Here is a 22,234-nt window from a genome sequence, read left to right as displayed (position 1 = left end):
AAAAGAAGTTAGACAAAGAAATTAAATTTCGTTAGTCAATATTGATCAATTACATATATGTGGACCATTTATTGCTAAAGGCAAATCTGTCTGGGAAAGCGAAAACAAATTTCTTACTAATTATTTATTAAAGATGTAAAGGGCAAATCGTACGATACAAGCAATAGAATCAGTATCGGTATCGGCCGATACAGGTAAAACCAAAAGAAGCCCTCATGTGGGCGATCATAATTATCGTCCCCACTTCGTACACGTGGCAGGAAACATTTTTTGACGAAGTTACCCTTCTTTCTTTTGTGGTAAGACGATGTTACCCTTTGTGAAATCCATGCTTTGGTCTACGGTCTACCCCTTCCTTCCAGTAAGGAACTGTAACAGTGAAAACATGACGGCGATGCTAACGGGGACAGAAAGAAAACGGAGAGAAAAACATGTAACGGCTTCGGATGCTCTGAAACGAAGCAGACGAAACGGTTACACTTATCATCTGTGTCAACATCTACTTCCTTGAATCCCCAAATCAAAAGAGTTGGCGTGAGTTGTTACCTGGTAAACGACTCTTCTTCATGCTTGTTACCAATTTCAACTCATAAATGTTTTCTATATTTAATTTAATTTTTTATTTTGGCTTTTTAACTGAAGGGTTAGTCTCTTTAATCTCTTCTTAGCATATTCGCTGTCTCCTTCTATCTCTGATTCGGTTCTTCACTTGCAAAACGAACGCTTCGCCCGCCATGACCGTCATCATCGTCTGAGCTCGAGCTTGATTCACTCTGGTTGCTCTCTCTGGCCTTCGCTCTTACTCTGATTATTGCTTCTACGGAAGGTGAGTGCTTTTTAGAATTCCAGTTTTAGATTTAATTTCTACTGTGTGTCATCTTTCTGCTGGAAGCTTTAGTACGCGTTTAGTTGTTTTTCTCACCGAAAAAGACCTTTTTGGAGTTAGATTTAAGTGACACCAACAAGTTTTGTAGTTTATTGTTCCGTAACGTCCGGATTTTGCTTCTCCGATGATGAAGTCTTTGTATTGCGAGTTTGTCACGGTTGTGAGTTGAGAAGTTGATAAAATTTTGGTTTTGGATGGTTCGATGACTGGTTTTGTTATGAGACAGGGTGAAATTGAAGACATTTCTCATTTCTGATGTGTGTGACTTGGACGACGTCTCTAATAAACCTCACATGAATCGATGAGAGTTAGTTGAAGTTATGTCGGTAATATTTGCTCGTGTAAGTAACTATTACTAATTCAGTTGATAGGAGTGAAAACTGCAGTGTAAGGGAGGTAGGAAAATCCTCTTTTAGTAAAGTGGAGATGAAGAAATTATATGGGATTGCAGGTCTTCTGTTCAATTTCTTTCAATGGAGCTTGAAGATTGTCAAGACTTTGCGCAGTTTAGTTTGGTCATGCAGTATTGGAGTTTGATGGAGCATTGTGGGTCTGACAGTTGGAGTTTATGTACCATCCGTGTAATGCTTGGATGATGTGATTATTGTCTTGATTGCCAGAGTTCCAGTTTTAGCTTTAATTTCCCCCCCTATTGTGTGTCATCTTTCTGCTGAAAGGTTAGTACACGTTTAATTGTTTTTTTTCTTTCTTTCGACTGAAGAAGATCTTTTTGGAGTTAGATTTAAGAAATACCAACAAGTTTGTAGTTTATTGTAGCATAACATTCGGATTTTGCTTCTCCAGTGATGTAGTCTTTGTATTCTGAATTTGTCACGGTTGGGAAGTTGATAAAATTTTGGTTTTGGATGGTTCGATGACTGGTTTTGTCACGAGACAGAGTGAAATTGAAGACATTTCTCATTTCTTATGTGTGACTTGGACGACGTCTCTAATAAACCTCACATGAATCGATGAGAGTTAGATGAAGTTATGTCAGTAATATTTGCTTGTGTAAGTAACTATTAATAATTCAGTTGATAGGAGTGAAAAGTGCAGTGTAAGGGAGGTAGGAAGATCCTCTTTTAGTAAAGTGGAAATGAAGAGATTATATGGGATTGCAGGTCTTTTGTTCAATCCCTCTCAGTGCAGCTTGAAGATTGTTAAGACTTTGCGCAGTTAAGTTTGGTCATGCAGTATTGGAGTTTGATGGAGCATTGTGGGTCTGACAGGTGGAGTTTATGTACCATCCGTGTAATGCTTGGATGATGTGGTTATTGTCTTGATTGCCAGAGTTCCAGTTTTAGCTTTAATTTTCCCCCTATTGTGTGTCATCTTTCTGCTGAAAGCGTTAGTATGCGTTTAGTTGTTTTTCTTCTTCTTTCTTTCGACTGAAGAAGACCTTTTTGGAGTTAGATTTAAGAAATACTTTATTGTTGCATAACATTCGGATTTTGCTTCTCCAGTGATGAAGTCTTTGTATTCCAAGTTTGTCATGGTTAAGAGCTGAGAAGTTGATGAAACTTTGGTTTTGGATGGTTTGATGATTGGTTTTGTTACGAGAGAGGGCAAAATTGAAGATATTACTCATTTCTGATTTTTGTGACTTGGACGACGTCTCTAATAAACCTCACATGAATCGACTGAGAGTTAGATGAATTTAAGTTGGTAATATTTGTTCGTGTAAGTAACAAAAATCAATTCAGTTGCTAGGAGTAAAAATTGCAGAGCAAGGGAGATAGGAAGATCCTTTTTTGGTTAAGTGGAGATGAAGAAATTATATGAGATTGCAGGTCTTTTGTTCAGTCCCTTTTCAATGGAGCTTGAAGCCTTGAAGATTGTCAAGACTTTGTGCAGTTAAGTTTGGTTATGCAGTGTTGGAGTTTGATGGAGCATTGTAGGTCTGACAGGTGGAGATTGTGTACCGTCCTTATAATGCTTGGTTTATGTCTGAAAAGTTTCACTGTCAATAGGAGCCAGGGCCATTGATTTGTTGGAGCTTATTAGATGTTCATCCATGGAATATGTTGTCTATGGATATCTACCTATGCTTTGTCCTTGTTGGACCCTCCAGACAAACACTTGCCTGCTGGTCTGGATGGCTCAGTGAGTTTTCGTTTTTGATAAGTTTGAAAGTTCAATGGATCTATTTATCTTTCCTACTGTTCCTGTGGCCCCTTTTTCTCTTGCTACACGAAGTTCTCTTGAAAAACTGTCAGTTAAGACTTGGAACTTCATCGTTACCAAGAGTTTGTGCTCGAATGGAGTCAAACTCCTTACAAGGCCTACTAAAAAGCTCATTGCAGCTAGTTGTTCTCTTTGTTGTTGCATTCTTCTTGCATCATAGGAAATGTGTAGATAGAGTTTAATTCTTCATACATTCTCTTAAAATCTGCAAAGCATTGAGTTAGAGCTATACTGTTTCTATCAACCTGATAAACCCGTGTGATAACTCATAAATTCTGGATAGGTCATTTTGACCAGAATATGTTATGTTTAGGCACTTTAAAAGACTATATTTAGGTACTTTCACAAGTCTTTTACCATGTGCAGGTGAGTTGCATGGTCCACAATATGGTCAGCCATAGGATTAAACATCTGTCCAAGGATATGCATATCAATAATCATCTTTAGGAGCTGCTTTACTCCAATGAGCTAGCTGTGCACGTCCAGTAAGAACCATTTATACAATAGCCCTCCACTGATGAAAGTTGAGGCACCTGCCAACTTCTTTTCAGTTAAACGATGGGAAGATGAGATGATGATTTCAGTCATGGAGCTGTTGTTAGGTGCAGTTTCTCCCATATAAAATAAGCAAAAGTAATCCTAGAAAATAGGAAAGTAGTCTAGCTTCTAAACAGCGAAATGTCAAATCCAGAAACTGCAGAACTTGCCTCTAAAACTGAGACAAACCAGACCCCCAAAGAACGGTACAACTGCAACTTTCAAGCAGAAATCAGAGAACAAGTATCTTCCCAAAGCTAACAACATTAAGGACCAGTAGACTTATCCTCAAACAGAACTAATTCCACATCTACTGTCTTCATACAGAAAATGGAAAATTCCCAAAACAGACAACAGAAAGTTATTATCCCAAACCCAGAAAGGAACCAGAAGAGTTCGTTTCAAAAGACTAAACCAGAACCTGTTTCTAAACAAGAGGAATCAAATTCAAGGGAAATTGACTAACATACTTCAAGAGTTCAAGGACATCAGAGAAACCCCAACCACAGCTTATGTATCCCTAAAAAGACAGCATCACCAAAAAATAGAGAGAAACTTGAAGTAGCATCTCTCAAACAAATCAGAAAATAACCTAAATTTGATCTAAAACTTGAATCAACGGTAGTTCTGAAAGTTTCCTCAAAACAGGGATATACAGCTGCCTTAAAGCTTGCACACAGAAGATTTAGGTCTTCTTCTTCAGTCGATACACCAATTTCCACCAACAGTGGCAGCAATGGGTTGCTGCACCCTAACTGGGAAAAGAAAGAACCACCAGTAAGGCTGTGGCATTGACTTACCATGAAAGAGAAGATGGTTTTGAAGAGGTGACCCTCCATGGAGACTCCTTAAGACACCTTCTAATGTATTGGCTCTGGTACCATGTAAAATAGGGAAAGCAAAAGAAAGCAAGAGATCGGAGAAGCCACTAAAAATGTTGGAGCTTCACAGTGAAAGTCATGAGTCTTCAGTCCCTCATCATCATCATCATCATCATCATCAAGCCTTGTCCCAACTAAATGGGGTTAGCTACATGAGTTCTTGCCTACCAATCAGTTTCCAGTTTCTCTAATGCTTTGTTTGTGAGTGAAATTACAAGTAGAATGGTTTACCAAAAGAAATTACAAGTAGAATAAACCTGGATTACAGAACTGAATCAAATAAGGATTTGGAACTGCAAATCCAACTCAAACTAAGGACCTAATCCCATCGAGCATTGGGACCTGGCACTAATTCTTGATGGTTATTTCCTAACTATTTTGTCCTTTAACGTAGATGTACTTTTGGGACCGATTGAATTGTCTGGCATAATGGTCTCTGACTTGATATAAATTTATTTTCCTGAGTGCTACCTGTTGATTTCCTTTGGAGATGTATTAGCTTAGATTTCTTTGATTTTTGTAGTCCAGTGGAAATATCTTTTCTGAGACAGCTTTGTGTATTTCAAACTCCATGGATTGCTAAATCATGTCAGTGCTTGAAATTGCAGCAACAAACATCTTATCATAATGAGTAATGGTAACTCCCAAAATTCTGGTAGCCCTGGATGGAGTGCTTCTTTTTTCATGCAGACAACTGATGTTGCTAGAGCCGTTGCGGCTGCAGTCAATTCGACACCCCCGTCTATGGTAGTTTCATCTAAAGATGATAGCAGTAGCCAAATTAGAAGACTACAGCGGCAAGTTGTAAAAGCCTTTAAAGGCTTCTCATCTCCTCCAGAGGTGAAAAAAAGAAATTACAATCCTGAAATTCTAACTAGTCAAAAGCGTCAATGGGCAAGTTTTCATCTTCAATTGTTGGTATGGCATTTCCATTCTATTTGTTCATTTAATCTTGAACTCTAATATGAGTAGGAATAGAATGGATTGATTGTTGTCACATTTTTAACTTTTCTTGTCTATTTTTATAAAGCTTTTGACTTTTGTGTTTGTTGATCTATATCATTGAACTAGTTTATAATTTGTACATTGAAAATTTATGTGATGTAGAGGGAACCCTAGGGACTAGGGATCCTACAAGGGCTGGTTAGGCGTACTTTAGGTGGGAATGAGTCTTAATGAGAAGAATAAAAGATCAACATGCAACCTGGACAAAACAAATAGAGTAATATTCAATAATAGCCTAGCTAATATTCAAGACTTAGCTAAAATTTTCTGGGGACACATGGGGTGGGGATCATGGCAACTGACACCTAGTTGAGTGTGAGTTTATCAAAAGTTCCAAGAGTAGCTGCTTGTCTAGTCCAGAAGATCCTATGAATACAACTAATGAGTATTGTAACAGTAGAAAATCCTACCACAGATGCAACAGTACAATAATAAAAGGAGTTTAATGGTATAAATATTTTGGAAAAGGAGCAGCAATACTGGTAAACAAACAGATCAGGTATAGGTGTAAAAAAATCAGGTTAATAATAATACCTACTGATTGCTAGGAAGGGCCGCAAACAAAGGTTGGTTGGCTAATAATTTAAATAACAGGGATAGAAATAAAGGTGGGGGTTGTTTCTGCTGTGAGAATAATAAAGAAAGAAGAAAGAAAAAAATTTGCAGCATGGGCTGTTGTACAGAAAAAAAATCAAATAATAAAGGGGGCAGCAGCTAATTGTTGTACTGGAAAAGGTGTGGGGGGAAGGGGGGCCCGTTCACACAGATGACTCAAAATAGTCTTCGTACTAATATCCTAATATTAAAGGTAAAAATGGAAATCCACAAAAATACACTCAGGTGAAACAACCCATGGATCGACCCAAAGCCCATTTCGCATTAAATAATGCAAATAAGAACCCAAATGCATCAAATAAACCCCAATTGAAAAAGACAAATTTATCCAAATAGAAAACCTATAAGGCCATAATCAATAAGAAAAACAACTGAGCTGCATTATGTGCAGTGCTCCTCATCAAACTAATGGACTCTAGCAATCTGATAGCCTCTAAAAGCATTGTCCATCCATATAGGTGCTGTAGTGGGTTGATCTCTAAGAAAGTACTGCTGTTAAACCTGAAACTGTCGCTCCATAAGAATGATGTGATGCTGCCATAAGTTTTATTACTAAGCTAGTGAGTTATGTATCCTAATGAAATGGAATATTAAGCTTTTTTCTTTGTAGATTCACAGTTAATGTCAAAATAATGTATTGTAGGATCAGAGACCTGTGAAAGAGCCATCCAGGCTGTTTGAGAGCATGGTTGTTGTTGGTCTTCATCCTAACTCAGATGTTCAGGCACTGCAACAGCAGATTTTGGCCAGAAAGTCTGAAAATTCTAGCAAATCAAGAGGTTCTCTGAATGGCTGTAATCTAGCTCGTGTTGAACCGAACTTTGAACCTCAGGTTGTGTCCCCTGCGATGATACTTATTTGCATGTATTGGTTTTATTTTGAACTAGACATCAAGCACTCATCTTCTTTGTACCTTTCAGGTTTTATTTGTATACCCTCCGGAAAAACAACTACCACTAAAGTATAAGGATCTTCTGTCATTCTGCTTCCCAGGAGGCACAGAGGTACCGTGTAAATTTTACAATTTTGAGCCTTGTCTTGGCAAATTCGATGGTTGTTGAAAAACTTAAGGCACCTCTATGTATGATTTCATTCCTGTGTTATGGCTCTGTCTATTCCTTTGTCATGATAAATAATAAAATTCATTTGTGATCTCAAGTGAGAAGAACAGTTAGCTTCAAGAGTGAATGTCCCCCTAGATGAATAAACTTGTTATCTTAAAAGAACTTGATCAGGCCCTTTAATCCCCTGGATTGGCCCTTCCTGTGTTTGCATGGGGCTGCAGAACTAGGTAACTGGACTGCCAACTGCTAGCCAGCCGAGACCCTGTTATATGTCATAGCTCTTCAAGGCCAAAACAATTGTATGTCATTGAACTGTCCAGTCTAACAATCATAACATTCAGAATTGATTGGATGGTACAGTTTTCATGTAGCCTCACCTTAAACTTTGCTTCTTGAACCACTAGACTGAAACGTTTGAGGTTCCACTCTGTGTTTGCGGGTAGATTTTTCACTTAAGTGCCCCCTTTGTTCCCTATTAATCTGCTGCACCTCAGTGAAACCAAGTAAAACTAATTGTAAATCAAATTAGATACTGGTGAGCAAACACACGAAATTATGACAAATAAATAGGGAACTGAAACTAATAACCCCACCTACGCAGTCCTGTATTATGCTTTATTTTGATAGTTGGATCTATAATTTCCATCAGGAAGCTAGGGGCATATAAATCTTAGATGCTGCTATGTCATCATATTGTTGTCTATTACATCACTTCTGTTTTTCAAGATTTTCTAAATGTGCTACTTCTCTTTATTATGTCAACTCCATTATTTAGGTTCGTGCTGTTGAAAGAACTCCTTCAATGAGTGAGTTGAATGAGATACTAATTGGGCAGGTAAATACTATACCGTTCTCTCCTAAATTTAGAAGATGATGTTTTTACTGCTTTGTACTTACTTTGGTTTGACAGTTTTTCTGTTTATTGCTATAACATTTATCACTTCAGATAGTTCTGGTTCTTAAATGGGGGATTTTTTTTTTGTTTCTTATTATCTTGTAGGCCTTCACCATTTAACTAGTCTTTGGACTTCAATATTTAGATTGGCAATGGTGAATCATTGCATTTTTTTGCGAACTAACTGCGTGAAGAACCAAAATTATTTTCAGATTACCCTATATGGGGAAGACTTGTGCACATGATCCCATGTTCATTGGTCTATCAACATGTTTTTAGTAAATTCCATGTATTAGCTCCTTTGACATTCAAATTTTTTGCACATGCTGTCCTCATCATCATCTTAGTTGGTTGACTTTCAACTGGATCAACTTCTTCTACATGGGATATCAATATACGGGAGTAGGTTGATATTTCAACTCAATATATTTAAGGTAACTTCACTTAGACTGGAAAATACAGGGATAAAAGTCCTAGCATGGTGGGGGCCATACAGGGAGATGGAACCTGGAACTTTTCTGGTAACTAATCCAAGTTTGTCCATTCTCATCCATTGGGTTGTCTGACAAAAGATGCCCTCTGTGGCTCAAATAGCCCAGATTGTTTAGTGGCCTCTCAACACAGACTATGCATGATATATTTTTATCTTTAACTTGAAGAAACTTATAGCAATGTTCATTTTTTAATTTGCAGGAACACCTTAAGCAAAGTGATCTGTCCTTTGTATTTCGTTTGCAGGTATTATTTCAATTGGCACTAGACCTTCCTTTATATATTCGTTTCATCTTCTGTCCCTTTTTTTTTACTCTATGAATGATTTTGTTGATTTTCTTGAGTATGCCAGTTTAACAGTTCAATGTAAATATGCAATGCTTGTCTATGCTATAGATTATTTATTCAGCTAAAAGTTAGAAGCTGTTTACAATCATAAGTCAAGAAACAATATGATGGCTGGCAGGCTAGGGGAAAGCGAAAACCTGAAAGAAAAATTCATTGTTGCAGGGAGGAGAAGAATGCATGAGAGGCGGAAGAGGGTTTTTTTTTTTTTTTTTTTGTTTTTGGGGGGGGGGGGTTTGCACACACCTATACTCAATTCATTTTATTCAATCTGTGTTTGAAGAGATTGCATCATATATAAAGAGAACAAGAAGACTCCTTCAATAAAACTAATTGTTTGACTGGGATTCTAACTCAAATCAGGAGAACCAAATATCCTAGGCAGCCAATTTTTAAAACTAAATAGAATAAAGTAGACAGTCAGATGACGTTCTGGATCTGGATCTGGATCATCTCATCTTGGAACCCAGTTGGGTTTGAATTAGTCCAAACATCCAAGACAGTGTATCTGCATCAAAATGCTCAATGGCTTCTGTGTGCAGCCACAATAAGTAGAGAGGTATACGGACTGAGGTGGAGTGCTAACTTCGGTGAGGACTGGTAGCCATCCACTTTTCAGGAAAAAGAAAACAGAGAATAGGGAAAGGAAAGGAAATTGAAGGAAGGTGCATGACAGAGGTAGAGATATGTTGGCTGTTAAAGGGGTTATCTTGAGAGATGGGATGCAGGAGCTGCCTACCTGTAGCTTTAAGCAGGGGGTTTTGTTTTAGTTCTGTTATCAGTTAAAACTTCTCAATCCTTGAAGGTGCTTTATTTGGTTAGGTTTCTTTGTTCCATTAAAGTCAATGTAAGTTTAGAAGGAACCTTGGTGATGTGTATTTTGTATTTGTGTTTTCTTCTTCTTCGTTTTCTTTTTGGTGCTCCTAGCAGCAGTTATTTGTAAGTCATTGGGTCTATGCAATGGATTTGTTAGCTCTGTCCTGGCCTTGGCCTATGCAATGGTCCTTTCCATGGTTTATGGATAGGAGCTTGTCTATTTCTTACACATAGGTTAATGGCTTGATGATGTAACCCAGGGTCTGGGCCAGTCTTCTGGACTTCTCTAAATGAACCAGCGGCCTGCTGGGTTTTAAACCCTTGCTGTTTTGGGTTGAAATCTCAGGGGACAGCAGTTAAATTGCGCTCAAATCATTTAAAGAACCCTGCTGCCAGGACTGATTGGGATTCTAACTCTTTAAATATGGGAGTGGGTAGGTCTAGGGTTATGTTTAGGATAGGATTAGGTCTGAAAACTTGAGATAATATTCTTTTTATTTTTTTTTAAAATAACAATCTGCAATTGCAGAATTTTTCCAATTAGAATTAGGTCTCCTCATGTGTTTAGGACTCTTAGTTGGGGTTAGGGTTTTGATCGAAGGTAGGGTTGGGGGTGGGGATGCTAGTCCTAAAAGGGTTTAGGCTTTGGGTTAGGGAACTTAGGGGTTGAGGAGATATTGGGTTTCTAATAGGTTTAGAATTTTAGGGTTCCAAGGAAGAAGATGAAGTGCAGGAAAATTCTGCAACTTCATAGAATGGGCTGGTTAGGGTTTTAGAGATAAGAGAAGAAAGAGGAGGTGCAATCCTAGGGGTAGGGTGAGGGGAAAGGGTGAGGGTTTTCTAGGATTTTAGGAAGGGGTGCTGCTGCCATAGGGAAGAAGAAGGGAGGGAAAGAGAAGTCTGCAATTGGGGATTTGGGTTGGCAATGGGGTGGGGGATTGTACTTGTAGAGAGTGGACTGGTTCACTCTGACAAAAGTCAGGATTTCTCAGACCGTTCAACAGTAAGCTTACTTACAAACATGAGATTAAACAGAAAATTAGGGCGGTAGAGAATTAACCCTAGGGGTAGGGTGAGAGGGGAAAGGGGTGAGGGTTTTCTAGGGTTTTAATTGGGGAAGGGGTGCTGCTGCCATAGGGAAGAAGATGGGAGGGAACGAGAGGTCTGCAATTGGGGATTTGGGTTGGCAGTTGGCTGGGGTGGGGGATTGTACTTGTAGAGAGTTGATTGGTTCACTCTGACACAAGTCAGGATTTCTCAGACCATTCAACAGTAAGCTTACTTACAAACATGAGAATGTGAGATTAAACAGAAAATTAGGGTGGTAAAGAATTAATGTTAGGGCAAGGTTTGGTTTGGTTTGGTTTGGTTGCATTGTGCTGGTGCCTTAACTTTCACTGGATACCCATTGGCTAATGTAACACTGGAAGTAGATGGGAACAAGGATGAGAAAATGCCTGGTACTCCAGACATATGATTAGAGGCCTTGGATTCTATGACCTGGGGACAGGAAGTGATGCTGTCACAGAGAGACAAACAGTCACATTACCCGACTGAACAGATTAGAAGTGGAAGCAGTAGGCTCTGAAATCTAAAACTGATTGTGCTGAGCAAATTCTTCCTCTGTTGTGTTTATCGTCTTCCACTCAGAAGTTTTAGACTGTGGTGGAGTGTCATTACTATTTACTCAATTAGTCAATTGGCATTGCTGCTGCCCAGGTTCCCACTGTAACTCATATCAGAACTTCTGAACATGGCCTGGCTTACCACAATAATGACACACACGGGCTGCCGCCTGACCATCAGAAATAGTAAACTGTGAAGTTGTTTGCTGCTGATTCCGTCCTTTCCCTGTCCCATGGCCACCCCACGATCAAAATTACCACCATGACTTCTACCACTCCCATGGTTGGTGTTATTATTCACTGTCTGTGATAAAAGAGCTGAAGTGTTAGTGGATGGTATATCCTGAGAATTTTCTTGTGCAACATGGAGAACACAAACAAAAGTATCGGTGAGGGATGCAATAGTTTCTGCTCCCAAAATCTGAGATTTAATGAAGTCATACTCCATTCCAAGTCCACCAAGAGAACCCATAACTGCCAATGCTCTCTTTGTGGTCGCATCTTTTTCACATTAGATGTAATGGGTAGCAAGGAATTCAAATCTTCATATGTTTGTTTATAATCAGCAGAGTATTGGGTAATGGGGCAACTCATCGATTTGGGATAAGTTGTTACGCCTAGACTAGGCCCATAATTCTTTAACTGTATCAATTTGGGTCATTTAATCAGCTACATGATTTTCTATAGAATCTAACATTTGTTCAAGAGTATGGGCATCAACTGTAATCCATTATCCATGCATAATCACTCTTAGGTGGATCTGTCAGGTGGGTCTGCTGATCCCTACCAGTGAGTGTAAGTTTCACAATCTTACACCACTGTTGACAATTACTAACTCCATCAAGTTTCTAGTCAATAATTCTCACAGAAGAGGAGGATACATCTTCCATGACAACCGAACTCTTTTCCACATCTCCCAGTATATCAAAAAGGAAATAATACTTCAACATGTGGTAACAAGCATTAGCAGAAAAATCAGAATTAGATCTTGAATACCTGTTCTTGAAAACAGCCGAAACTACTGACACAAGTCAAGCAACCACCAAAAACCAATCTCCTACTGAAATCTGTAGCATGATCTGTCAATCGGCATCATCAGATACTCCACTAATAATCACAGAAAATTCTGCTTTAATTGTTGAGAGTGAGATTTACATCATCGTGCACACACAAGAAGTCACAGACAAGGGTCTGGGAGTGAAAATCACCCCTTCTGCTGAAATCGTGCCTTGTGGGTAGGTAGATAAAAACCTCGGTTTGACCAGCAAAAGAAAGGGAAGGAAAAGAACGTTGGAAAACAAGAATCAGCTTAGGGGTTGACCAGTATCAAGCTAATACAATGTCAATTGAATAGTGTGATCGTAACCGTGCTCTAGCCTATATGAAACCTAATTTAAGCAAGCAATAACACAAGTATTGTTGACGGAGTTCGGCTCTTGCAAGCCTACGTCTCCGGGATTCAAGATAGAATTCAATTCACTGTGATCTTGACAAGGTTACAGACTTTTGGGAAGAAAGAAAGATACAGAGATAACCTATTTCAGGCAACCATTGAAGCTCAAACTCCCACCGAGTGTTCCTCTCTTCGAGCTGATCAAAAGCCCCTTCTGAAAGCATCAAAGATCCTTCAGGAAGCCATCACCGTAGCTGGAGGAAGATGGAACTGCAGCCATGAACGAGCAGAAAACCGCAGAACCCCAAAACCAGAAACCCGTTTTGCATATATGAAATGAACCAAAGCCAAAGACTCATATACAAAGACATGAACCAACCGGTTCAACCATAAATCACTTAAATAAGTGAAAGGTCCAGATTACCCCTAACAAATAGCAGAGAATAGAAATAGGAAGAGGAAGAGAGGGAGAGAAGAAGAGGAGAAGCAGCAGCCAGAAGAGATGCTGTATTGTATTGCTTTTGGGTAGATACAAGGCAGCCTTATATAGGGCCAAAAATACCAAAACTAAAATACATAAAAGAGGCAGGGAGAGATATCAGTGCTATTTTTTTTTTGTCTTCACTGCTATTTTTTTATGATAAAGAATTCAAATTTAAACATGTCTTTCCTTCCAGGTGGCAGATGATTCAACATTATATGGATGCTGTGTATTAGTTGAAGAAGCTGTACATCAACCTTCGGGACTCATTTCCATGATATCGGAGAAGCAGACATTCTCAAAATCTTTTAGTCGTCACATCTTAACTACTCCCCGGTGCTATTGCATTCTCTCAAGGCTTCCATTCTTTGAGTTGCATTTTGCCGTATTGAATAGGTGTGCTTTTTGTTTCCTGAAGAATCAACTGATATTGCTTCGAATACCAATTGACCAATTTAGTTTTATATTTGTCTAGTGTCTTATTGTCCTGGTCTTTCTGTGTTTTTGGTTAAAATAAATTTGATGGGGAATTTGCAAATTTTCAAATTGAAGGTATTCAATTCTGGACACGTTTTTGTATATGGATGAAATGATAGTCTATCTGTGTACATAGCTGTTGGAAAAACCTCTATTCCTGAGCATCGTCTTTGCAGAGGCTGAAGTCATCTTTCGTGCTTGGATTTTGAATAGCATATAAAATTACTTCTCATTGCATCCCCTTTTGTCTGGTTTGCTTGAAAAGATCGTGGTGTCCAATATTTATTGCTTAAAATGGACAGGAGTAACCATGTTGAATGTTATTAGGTTAAGAGGTAATGTCACTGTGATTGAAGAGTAGCTCTGGAATATTTTAGTGCTATCTGTATCACAGATACAACTAAATATAGATTCTGATTGATGCAGCCTCACTGGGATGAGTGTCAATGAACCAAGATCCTTGATGATCAGCAGACAAACTAGGTTTACAAACCCTGGACCTAAGGGATTCTAGTCTGTTTAGGGGTTTTAGGGTTTGCAGGGTGGATGGATAGGGTTCAAATTAGGGTTATAGAGTTACAGTTTTGAAGCAAAAAATCTGAACCTTGTTGGTTTCAGTCATGGAACAATGTTTCGCCCCATATCGCTGGTTCGCTGGGCAGCGAACCGGGCGATATGGAGATATCTTGTCGATACTTCGGCGAGATATGACATGTATAATTATATAAATATGTTTCAGCGGGGCCCATAACATTACTTAAATTCAGTAATTTGAGGTATCGTTCACAAGAAGAAATCAAGGAATGGGTGTGTCATGTGTGTGTCAAATTGTCAATGTCATTATCCCTTCCTCACACACGTGTCTCATTTTTCTGTATTTAATTTTCACTTCCCCAGTCCCCACCCAACTTTACTTCTTCTTCTACAAACGTCTACAGTTCTACTGTGTTCGCAGAGGGTTTCGACGCAGGGTTTTGAGTTTAGACGAAACAGAGTTTAGACGCAGGGTTTCGATGCAACTGGATCCTGAAGCTAAGATCTCTTAGAGCAGACGAGGAATCGGAACTAACTTCGATTGGCTCCGGCGTGTCTTCTATTTTCAAAGGCGAAGACAACCCTATCACCACCAGCTCTACTGAAATTCCTGGTAGCAGCAGCAGCAGTTCCGGCGAGATTACAGCTTCCATGGTTGAAATCGTGGAGTAAATAGGAGATTTTGGCTTCCGTGGTTCCTACATCTCTAGTCAAGTGACGTGGGGGTTCACTTCCATTACTGGTCAACCGCCGGAGATGGAGGGCGCCGTCGCCATAATCCTTTCTGTCCAGGTCATGTGATCGTGAAAATTTGCTATTCTTGGCTAGATATCGCCGGTTAGGTGAGAAAAGGCGAGATATTGCCGATAATTCGGCGACATCTGCAGATATCGGTTTCGGGCACCATTTCGAGTCGCCAGTTATTGACATCACCGAAATTCGGCGATATGTACCATGACCACGTCCTCTTCTACGAGATGTAGTAAGGCAATAGTCTCTCCTTTAGAGCTATTTCCAGAAGAACCATCTTCAGGCAAGGCAATTCGGTGAAGTCTAGCATATACTTCACTAAGGTTGGGGACATGTTCTCCAACAAGAAGATGTCCTTTCACAGATTTCAGTTCAGGGTTCAGTCTTGTAAGAAACTTAGATACAAAAAATTCATTTTGGTTATACCTTAAGTTTCTCTATGTTTGTAGTGAGAGGTTGAAAACATTCCATTCCTCCATCATGCCTTTAAAAGAGTAGTAATAATCCTGCAGAGATTTGTCAGCTTGTTGAAATTGAAATAAATTTTCATAGATACCATAAATCGGAGTCATATTTTTAGCATGGGAATAGGTTCCTTGCAAATCATCCCATTTTCCTTTGGCAGTTTTGTGAAACATAACATTGGCTGCAGTATCAGTTCATGCAATTCCACATTCAAATTTTGAAGATTGCATCATCTTGGGTCCAACTTGGAGTCTAGGATATGATTTGTCAGTCTCAGCCTGAGGTTCGGACTCAATAAATTTAAGTTTACCTCTTGCGTAAACATGAATGACTGGTGACCAGAGTGAATAATTAGAGCCACCTTTGAGTTTGATGGAGGCAATCTGAACAGTCACTGGATCAACTCGTGATCCTTTGGATTCGACAATACTTGTAGTCGAATCACTAGTAATTGAAGACATTATATCTTGTAGTAGATATCACAATCAATAGAGTAGAGGTTCGAACCAATATCCCAGAACCAGAAGAAGAGAAAAATAGCAAAAATTTCTGCAAGCAGCAGCCGAATGGAGAAAGAAGAGTTTCTGCAAGGTACAGAATCTCTGCAAAGCCAAATGGAGAGAGAAATAGCCCCCCCCCCCCAACCCCAAAAAAAAAAAAAAAAAAAAAAACTTCAAAGTGCAGAATTATGATCAATGTTTTGGGACTTTTAAAAATAGGATAATAGGTAGAATAGAACAGTTCATATAATTACCTGATCTAATGACACATTAGGTACAACATTCGGTGGCTGCGCACCAAGGGAAACTGAATACACATGAACTTCAGAAGAAGGAATGGTACTACACTGTTTTAAATCAATAAAGCCCTGGTGCCATGTTAGAAAATAAAGCTTAATGAGCCAAAACAGTGCAGCAACAAGAACTGAGAAGAAGAAAAGAGAAGAAGCTGATAGGAACCACAAAAGCCTGCAATTCTGGCAAGAGCACTAGAATTGCAGGCAGCCTTTATTTATAGCTTAAACTTTACAACTTGAGAGACAAGTAACTTGTCCTCCAAAAAGTTAATAAGAAATTGCAATCTGTGGACATAAAATACTAGCAATCCTAAGATCTGTCCAAAATAGAAACAACAAAAAGGGAAAGTTCTAGAATTAGTAACTAATAGAAAAATAGTAAGACTTCCAGAAAACCCAAACCTTGTTCACCAAGACTCCTACACCAAAATTAGAAAGTAATGCACATATCTAGAAGAGGAAAGACCCTCTTCTAGAAGCTTGCGCACCAAGGCATAGGCCTTTCTGCACATTCTTCAACATGGCTGAACCCTGAGCTGCTTGTGAATATTTCTTCACTTAATGAAGGAATTTTCCTCTTGCTCCCCTCCCCCCTTTTCTCCATCTCTTTCTCTCTCTAAAACTGATAAATTGAGAAATTTTTATTGAAGACAGAAAAGGTTGAATAATTACAGCCATTTTCCAATGTGAATGCTTTACAAAGAAAGCCTGTGCAAAGCAACAGGAAGGGACTTATCTCTCATAAGGTCATGTGATTCATGCCTGGATTTTCTTTTAGCCTTAGGAAAGTCCTCCACCTTGTGGAAGTCCTATAATTTCTTGAGATGGTCTTTTCCTCTTTATGAATTGAAACCTAGAGTCCCGTGCTGCCTTTGGTTAATGTTTTGGCATGCGACTCTATACTTGTAAGGTCTGTATTTAGATGTTTGGGCAGACAACATTCAAGGTGAAGTGTTTCTGAAGATGATGGTGGCCTTTTATCACCTTGTTCTTGCATGTAGATGGAACAGTGAAGGTCCATACAGCTGCCCACTTGAATGTTTTCTTAATCTTTATTTTGTAATATCTTCTATTCTGTGGTGCTTCTCTTTCGTTTTATTAGGTTTCAAAAGCTACAGCAAAAATCATGTCATCATTCTTTGTTCTCGAATACTTGTTTCTATAGTTGAGAAAAGGGATGTTTTTAGGCATTTGTATCTACATATTTGGTAGAGTTCTTGCTTCTGCTTGGATGGATTTTTATGCTCCATGTGTTGTTTGAATTATCAGTAATTTTGTCTATTCACTCCACTTAATTGTTTTATATTTTCAAATCTTACTTATTCTGGGATCTTGTTTTTCTGGTTTCTGTTAGCATTTTCACTGAAGAAAGGTTGGAGCGGTTGACAAAAGGCATGGGTATGCTGGATTTGGATATGGTGGAGGGACTTAACACTGAAGAAGAACTAGAAGAAAAACCTAAAGATATTTTGGCAGAATATGTTCCAAATGGATCCATGGAAGTTTCTGAGATAAGTACAGAAGGTTCTACTCCTAGAAAAATTGCAGAGGATGCTAGTCAGTTGGAGAATCAAATGCTTGAGGGTGACTTTGATTTATTAAGCGAAAGAATCCATAACAGTGTGGTTTCTCCAAATAATTCCGAAACAGGGATGCTTACTCCTAAGGGGGAGACACGGATCTCTGATGTACAGGGAATCACTGTTGATGAACTTGCAACAAACAAACAACCAATTGAAAGACGCTTACCAGAGGCTGTTCTGCCACTCCTGAGATATTGTCAATATGAAAGCTCGGAATCTTCTATCAGGTATATTGTCACTGTTTTCTGGTATTGCGGAAACAATGAGTTTGAATGCAGATTATGTATTACAATTTTTTTTTTTGGGGGGGGGGGGGGGGGGCACAATTCTAGTATAGTGGAGGAGCGATAATTGGATTTATTCCAATGTGGATTCTGTTATTTTTCAATAGAAAACCTGTAGCATATGCAATTCCATTTGTTTTGCAGTTTCCAAGGTTCACCATGTGAAGACAGGAATTTTAGGAGTGATGGGGATGAAGCTGAAATGGAGGAGGCCTCTTCTTCAGGCCAGGACGATCACAGTGATCACAATGACATTCTTGAATGGGCTAAGGTTCTAAGGTTTTCTGATTTTATTAGTTAAAATGCAATATATTTCTGCTTGGCATGCTAGTCTTGGACTCTTGTTGATCACACTTTAATTAATTCTATTTTCAGGCAAACAATTATGGCTCCTTACAAATAATTTGTGAATATTACCGGTTACGCTGTCCTGCAAGAGGTACAACTGTTACATTTCAGCCCTTGGAGCATTTGCCTTCAGTGGAGTTTCACAGGCCTGCTGAAACACTCCTCCATGGCAGCTCAACCATTGATATAAGATCATGCAGTAAAAGTCTAGAATTAGCAGAGGTAGATTGCAGTAATAACTTTGTAGGAGTAAATGCGCTAATTTTCATTTGTACTATTGATTTTTATCAATTCAGAGTTTTTTTTTTTTTAAGACATTTTATTTGCATCCTGGCAAATTGTATTTCATCTGCATCTTACAAGTTTTGGGTTTGCCAGGCACACAATTCGCTGTTGGCTGAGGAGGAAGCAACTGCTCTATCAGTTTGGACTGTTGCTTGCATATGTGGCTCCTTGCGGCTTGATAATGTATGAGTGTTAGTGTAATTGAGATTCAAAGAAGTTTGAAAATGTTGCTATAGTGATAGTACAATTGATCTTTATATTAAAAAAAAAAAATGATATAAATAACAACTGTTACTACTGGCTACATGGATCCTTGTCTTCCAGTCAGCTCTACTCAACGTCATAGTGTCATAGCTGATTAAGGCCTAAGTTATGCATGTTGTTCCTCATGACATCTCATAAGGTCATTTTAGGTCTGCCTGCTTCTTTTAGTTCCTTGCATATCGCCATGCCACCTCAAATGACTTTGACAAGCTTATTGTGGAGGAGCCACTACAGAATTTGGTCAAAGTTGATCATTCCTAGTTTACAACACCCCCCTCTCCCCCAACCCCCAAAAAAAAAAAAAAAAAAAAAGAAAGAAAGAAAGAAGAAGTAATTTTTCCTAGTTTTGCCATGCATCCATCCCAACATGATTATTATGCTGAACATTTCTATATGGTGCGTCACTACTGAACGTTTTGCCCCATATATCATGACCAGTCATATTACTTTCCTATATGATTTTACTTTTAAGGAGCAGACTGATACAGTTCACCCCAGTTGCACCGCTCCACTTCAACCCATTCTATTTAAATTGTATGTGACATATCCTTCTCTATGTTAGAATTTATAATTTTTAGCAAAGCTGAGTTTGAAAAATTGGCATTGATTCTCTCTGTTTTTGACTTTTTCGTAGTGTTCTTTCCACTGGTTGCAATGAAAATTTAACACTAGCTGCCATGGGTAAAATGAAGTTCATTCTTGCGGGTGTTCCTGCAGTATGTATGACGTTGTTTCACATTTTCTTATCATCTGCGACACTGGTGTATTTAAATTGTTTCTGTTTTTCTTATTACTACCCAAAAATAAATAAATTGTAAACTGTTAGAATTTCAGCACCTGTAATCAGCCTAGGGATTGAAAGGAAATTCAGAAAAAAGAAGAAGAATAGAAGAAGACTGAAGGAGGAGGAGAAGAAGGAGAAGAAGGAGAAGAGGGAGAGGGCTTATATGCGTATGTTGGTTCTACCCTAGTACTTTATTTATAATGTAAAATCAACTCCTAGTTTAGGAAAGTTTCCTAAACTAAGTTATACAAAAAGAAAATTATATATTGCATAGAATCTCCCAAATCTACTAAAAAGGAAACTATAATAGAAAGTAACCAAAATAGAAAGTAAATAAAATAGAAACAAAAGGAAAATTTAAAATATCCAAAAAGGAAACTCCAGGCTGTAGCTCCAAAACTTGTGCACCAAGGCGGCTTCCCCATAATAGAAATTTCTCCAAAATAAAAACTTGTGCACCAAGGCTACTGCAATTTTCAGCACTCCCCCTCAAGCTGGAGTATATACTGTTTATATAAAGTGAAAAAACTTCAGCTTGAACAGTCAGCAATCCCGAAGTATAGTAGCATTAAATCACTATCTAAATAATGCCAGTTTTTTTTTTTTTTTTTGGGGGGGGGGGGACCTCCACACTAAACACTAATAGATAAAAATTGTAGCTCCAATGTCCACACATAACCTCTTGCAAGAAGGCAAATATAGGCAAAGGTATGGGTACGTAAAAGGCAATATTGGTTACTGTGGACTAAGTAGGTAGGTAAAAAGAAGTATGGGTTACTGTAGACCAAGTAGGTAAGGTAGTATGGGTTACTATGTACCAAGTAGGTAGATAAAATTATTATAAGTTATTACAGACCAAGTGGGTAGGTAAATGTAGCATACATTACTATTGACTAAGAAGATATTTAAAGTTAGCATAGGTTACTACAGACCAAGTAGATAGGTAAAGGTAGTATAGATCACTACAGACTAAGTAGGTAGGTAGGTGTTGTTGTAGAATACCATTTTAGGTGGACAAAGATCTTCACCAATAACATTTTTCAACAAATCCTGAGTAGATATAGAAAGAGTCTTTGATCTCCCCCTCATTGTTGCATTACATGTGGACTAATAATGACAATCAATTGCCCAGCATCTCAAAGTCGGTATTGAGGAACTGTGTTATGTGATGAAACCAAGTACAAGAATTTCCAACCCATGGTAGTAGATCTCTCTCTCGAGTGAGATCTCGCCACCCTGAAAAACCTAGATCTTGACCAAGATGGCGAGATCTCGGTCGTGATATACCATTTTCTTGGCGTCAACTTGGTGACTCATCTTGGTGGGCTTTAGGGTCCCAGTTGGGCTAAAACTTGGTATTTAGCCTATTTAAGGCCTTTTAAACACATTGATGGCCTTGGATTTATGAGAAACCAACCATATGTATGATTTCTAAGTTTATCCATACTGTGAAACTGAAATGCTGTAGGATTAGGGAATGCAAGGTTATTTAACATGTAATATAAAACCTTTAAGGCACATAAATGAAAAGCAAACCATTAAAAGTTCTATACAAGTCATTAACACATAAGTTCATAAGACAAGCAGAGAATGATTGAGCTCCCTTTGATGTTGTAGATGTGCTAAGAGTAGTTGCAAGTGAAAATTTAGTTGAAATCAACAAAAAATGGGGCAAAAATTGAGAGTTCCAGTGAGATATGGCGAGATATTGAGTGAGATATCCCATTCGCAGAATTCGATCTCTATCTTGTCTAGGTTTATGAAAAAACCGAGATATCTTACAAGATCTTCCAGCATGTTCCAACCATTACAGTAGCAAAAGTAGTATTCATAACAGTAGTAAACCATGTAGCACTAAGGGAAGCAGCAACCAATGTTAAGGCAGAAAATGCATCCTAGACATCCCAAAAAAGATAGAAAATTAACTCAGAGAAAATTACTGAACCACCAGCACCAATATTTTAGCAGTAGTCAGACAAGGTCCTGTTTATCTAGTGATATAGGACATCAAGTAATCTATGCTCTATTAGCACTGTAGTCCACAAGAAGATCCGAGTGATAGCAATCACAAAGCAACCCCCCTTATTTTACCAAAAGAATAGAGATTGATGTTGATTCTGGTAAATAGGGCTCCAGAACTAATGATCCTTATAATATTTCATCTACCTGAAGAACAACATAATTGAGGTTGATTTTGGTAAATAGAGTATTCATGTTATTCCCCCCAAAAAAAAAGAGAAAGAAGAAGAAGAAGAAGAAGAAGAAAAGCAATGAAAAGAAAAGAAATGAAAAGAAAGAAAAAGGAAAATTTCAAATGATTTTAGTACTCACAACCAGTGTTTGAAGCATTAGTAAGGCAATATGGCATCAATAGATTTTGTCAGGGCAGAGAAGTTCGACCAAACTGGGGCAGCAATGGTATAACTTGCAGTAGAATTCAATACA

General features: G+C 38.5%; 1 protein-coding gene across 2 annotated transcripts in view; it reads left to right on the top strand.

Annotated features, from left to right (window-relative positions):
• The first annotated feature begins 401 nt into the window (after window positions 1–401).
• The window catches only part of LOC149011876 (DENN (AEX-3) domain-containing protein), a 71,735-nt gene continuing 49,902 nt past the window's right edge, over window positions 402–22,234 (top strand). Inside the window, exons 1-12 of one of the 2 annotated variants that reach the window (XM_089163086.1) lie at window positions 402–549; window positions 669–826; window positions 5,097–5,406; window positions 6,752–6,940; window positions 7,029–7,112; window positions 7,948–8,007; window positions 8,761–8,805; window positions 13,416–13,615; window positions 17,596–18,051; window positions 18,253–18,379; window positions 18,484–18,678; window positions 18,835–18,924. In XM_089163086.1, coding sequence (XP_089019212.1) covers window positions 5,116–5,406; window positions 6,752–6,940; window positions 7,029–7,112; window positions 7,948–8,007; window positions 8,761–8,805; window positions 13,416–13,615; window positions 17,596–18,051; window positions 18,253–18,379; window positions 18,484–18,678; window positions 18,835–18,924 — 1,737 coding nt within the window. In that variant the 5' untranslated portion in view covers window positions 402–549; window positions 669–826; window positions 5,097–5,115. Of the gene's footprint in view, window positions 550–642; window positions 827–5,096; window positions 5,407–6,751; window positions 6,941–7,028; window positions 7,113–7,947; window positions 8,008–8,760; window positions 8,806–13,415; window positions 13,616–17,595; window positions 18,052–18,252; window positions 18,380–18,483; window positions 18,679–18,834; window positions 18,925–22,234 lie in introns of both variants that reach the window. The other variant, XM_089163087.1, reaches the window with a different exon arrangement.

The sequence above is a fragment of the Hakea prostrata genome, chromosome 7 (genome assembly GCF_041222555.1).
Source record: "Hakea prostrata isolate BN-2017 chromosome 7, UWA_Hpros_2, whole genome shotgun sequence".
NCBI classification, from domain to species: Eukaryota; Viridiplantae; Streptophyta; class Magnoliopsida; order Proteales; family Proteaceae; genus Hakea; species Hakea prostrata.
The sequence above is the reverse complement of the archived record's forward strand: the minus strand, read 5'-3'. Positions and strand labels throughout refer to the sequence as shown.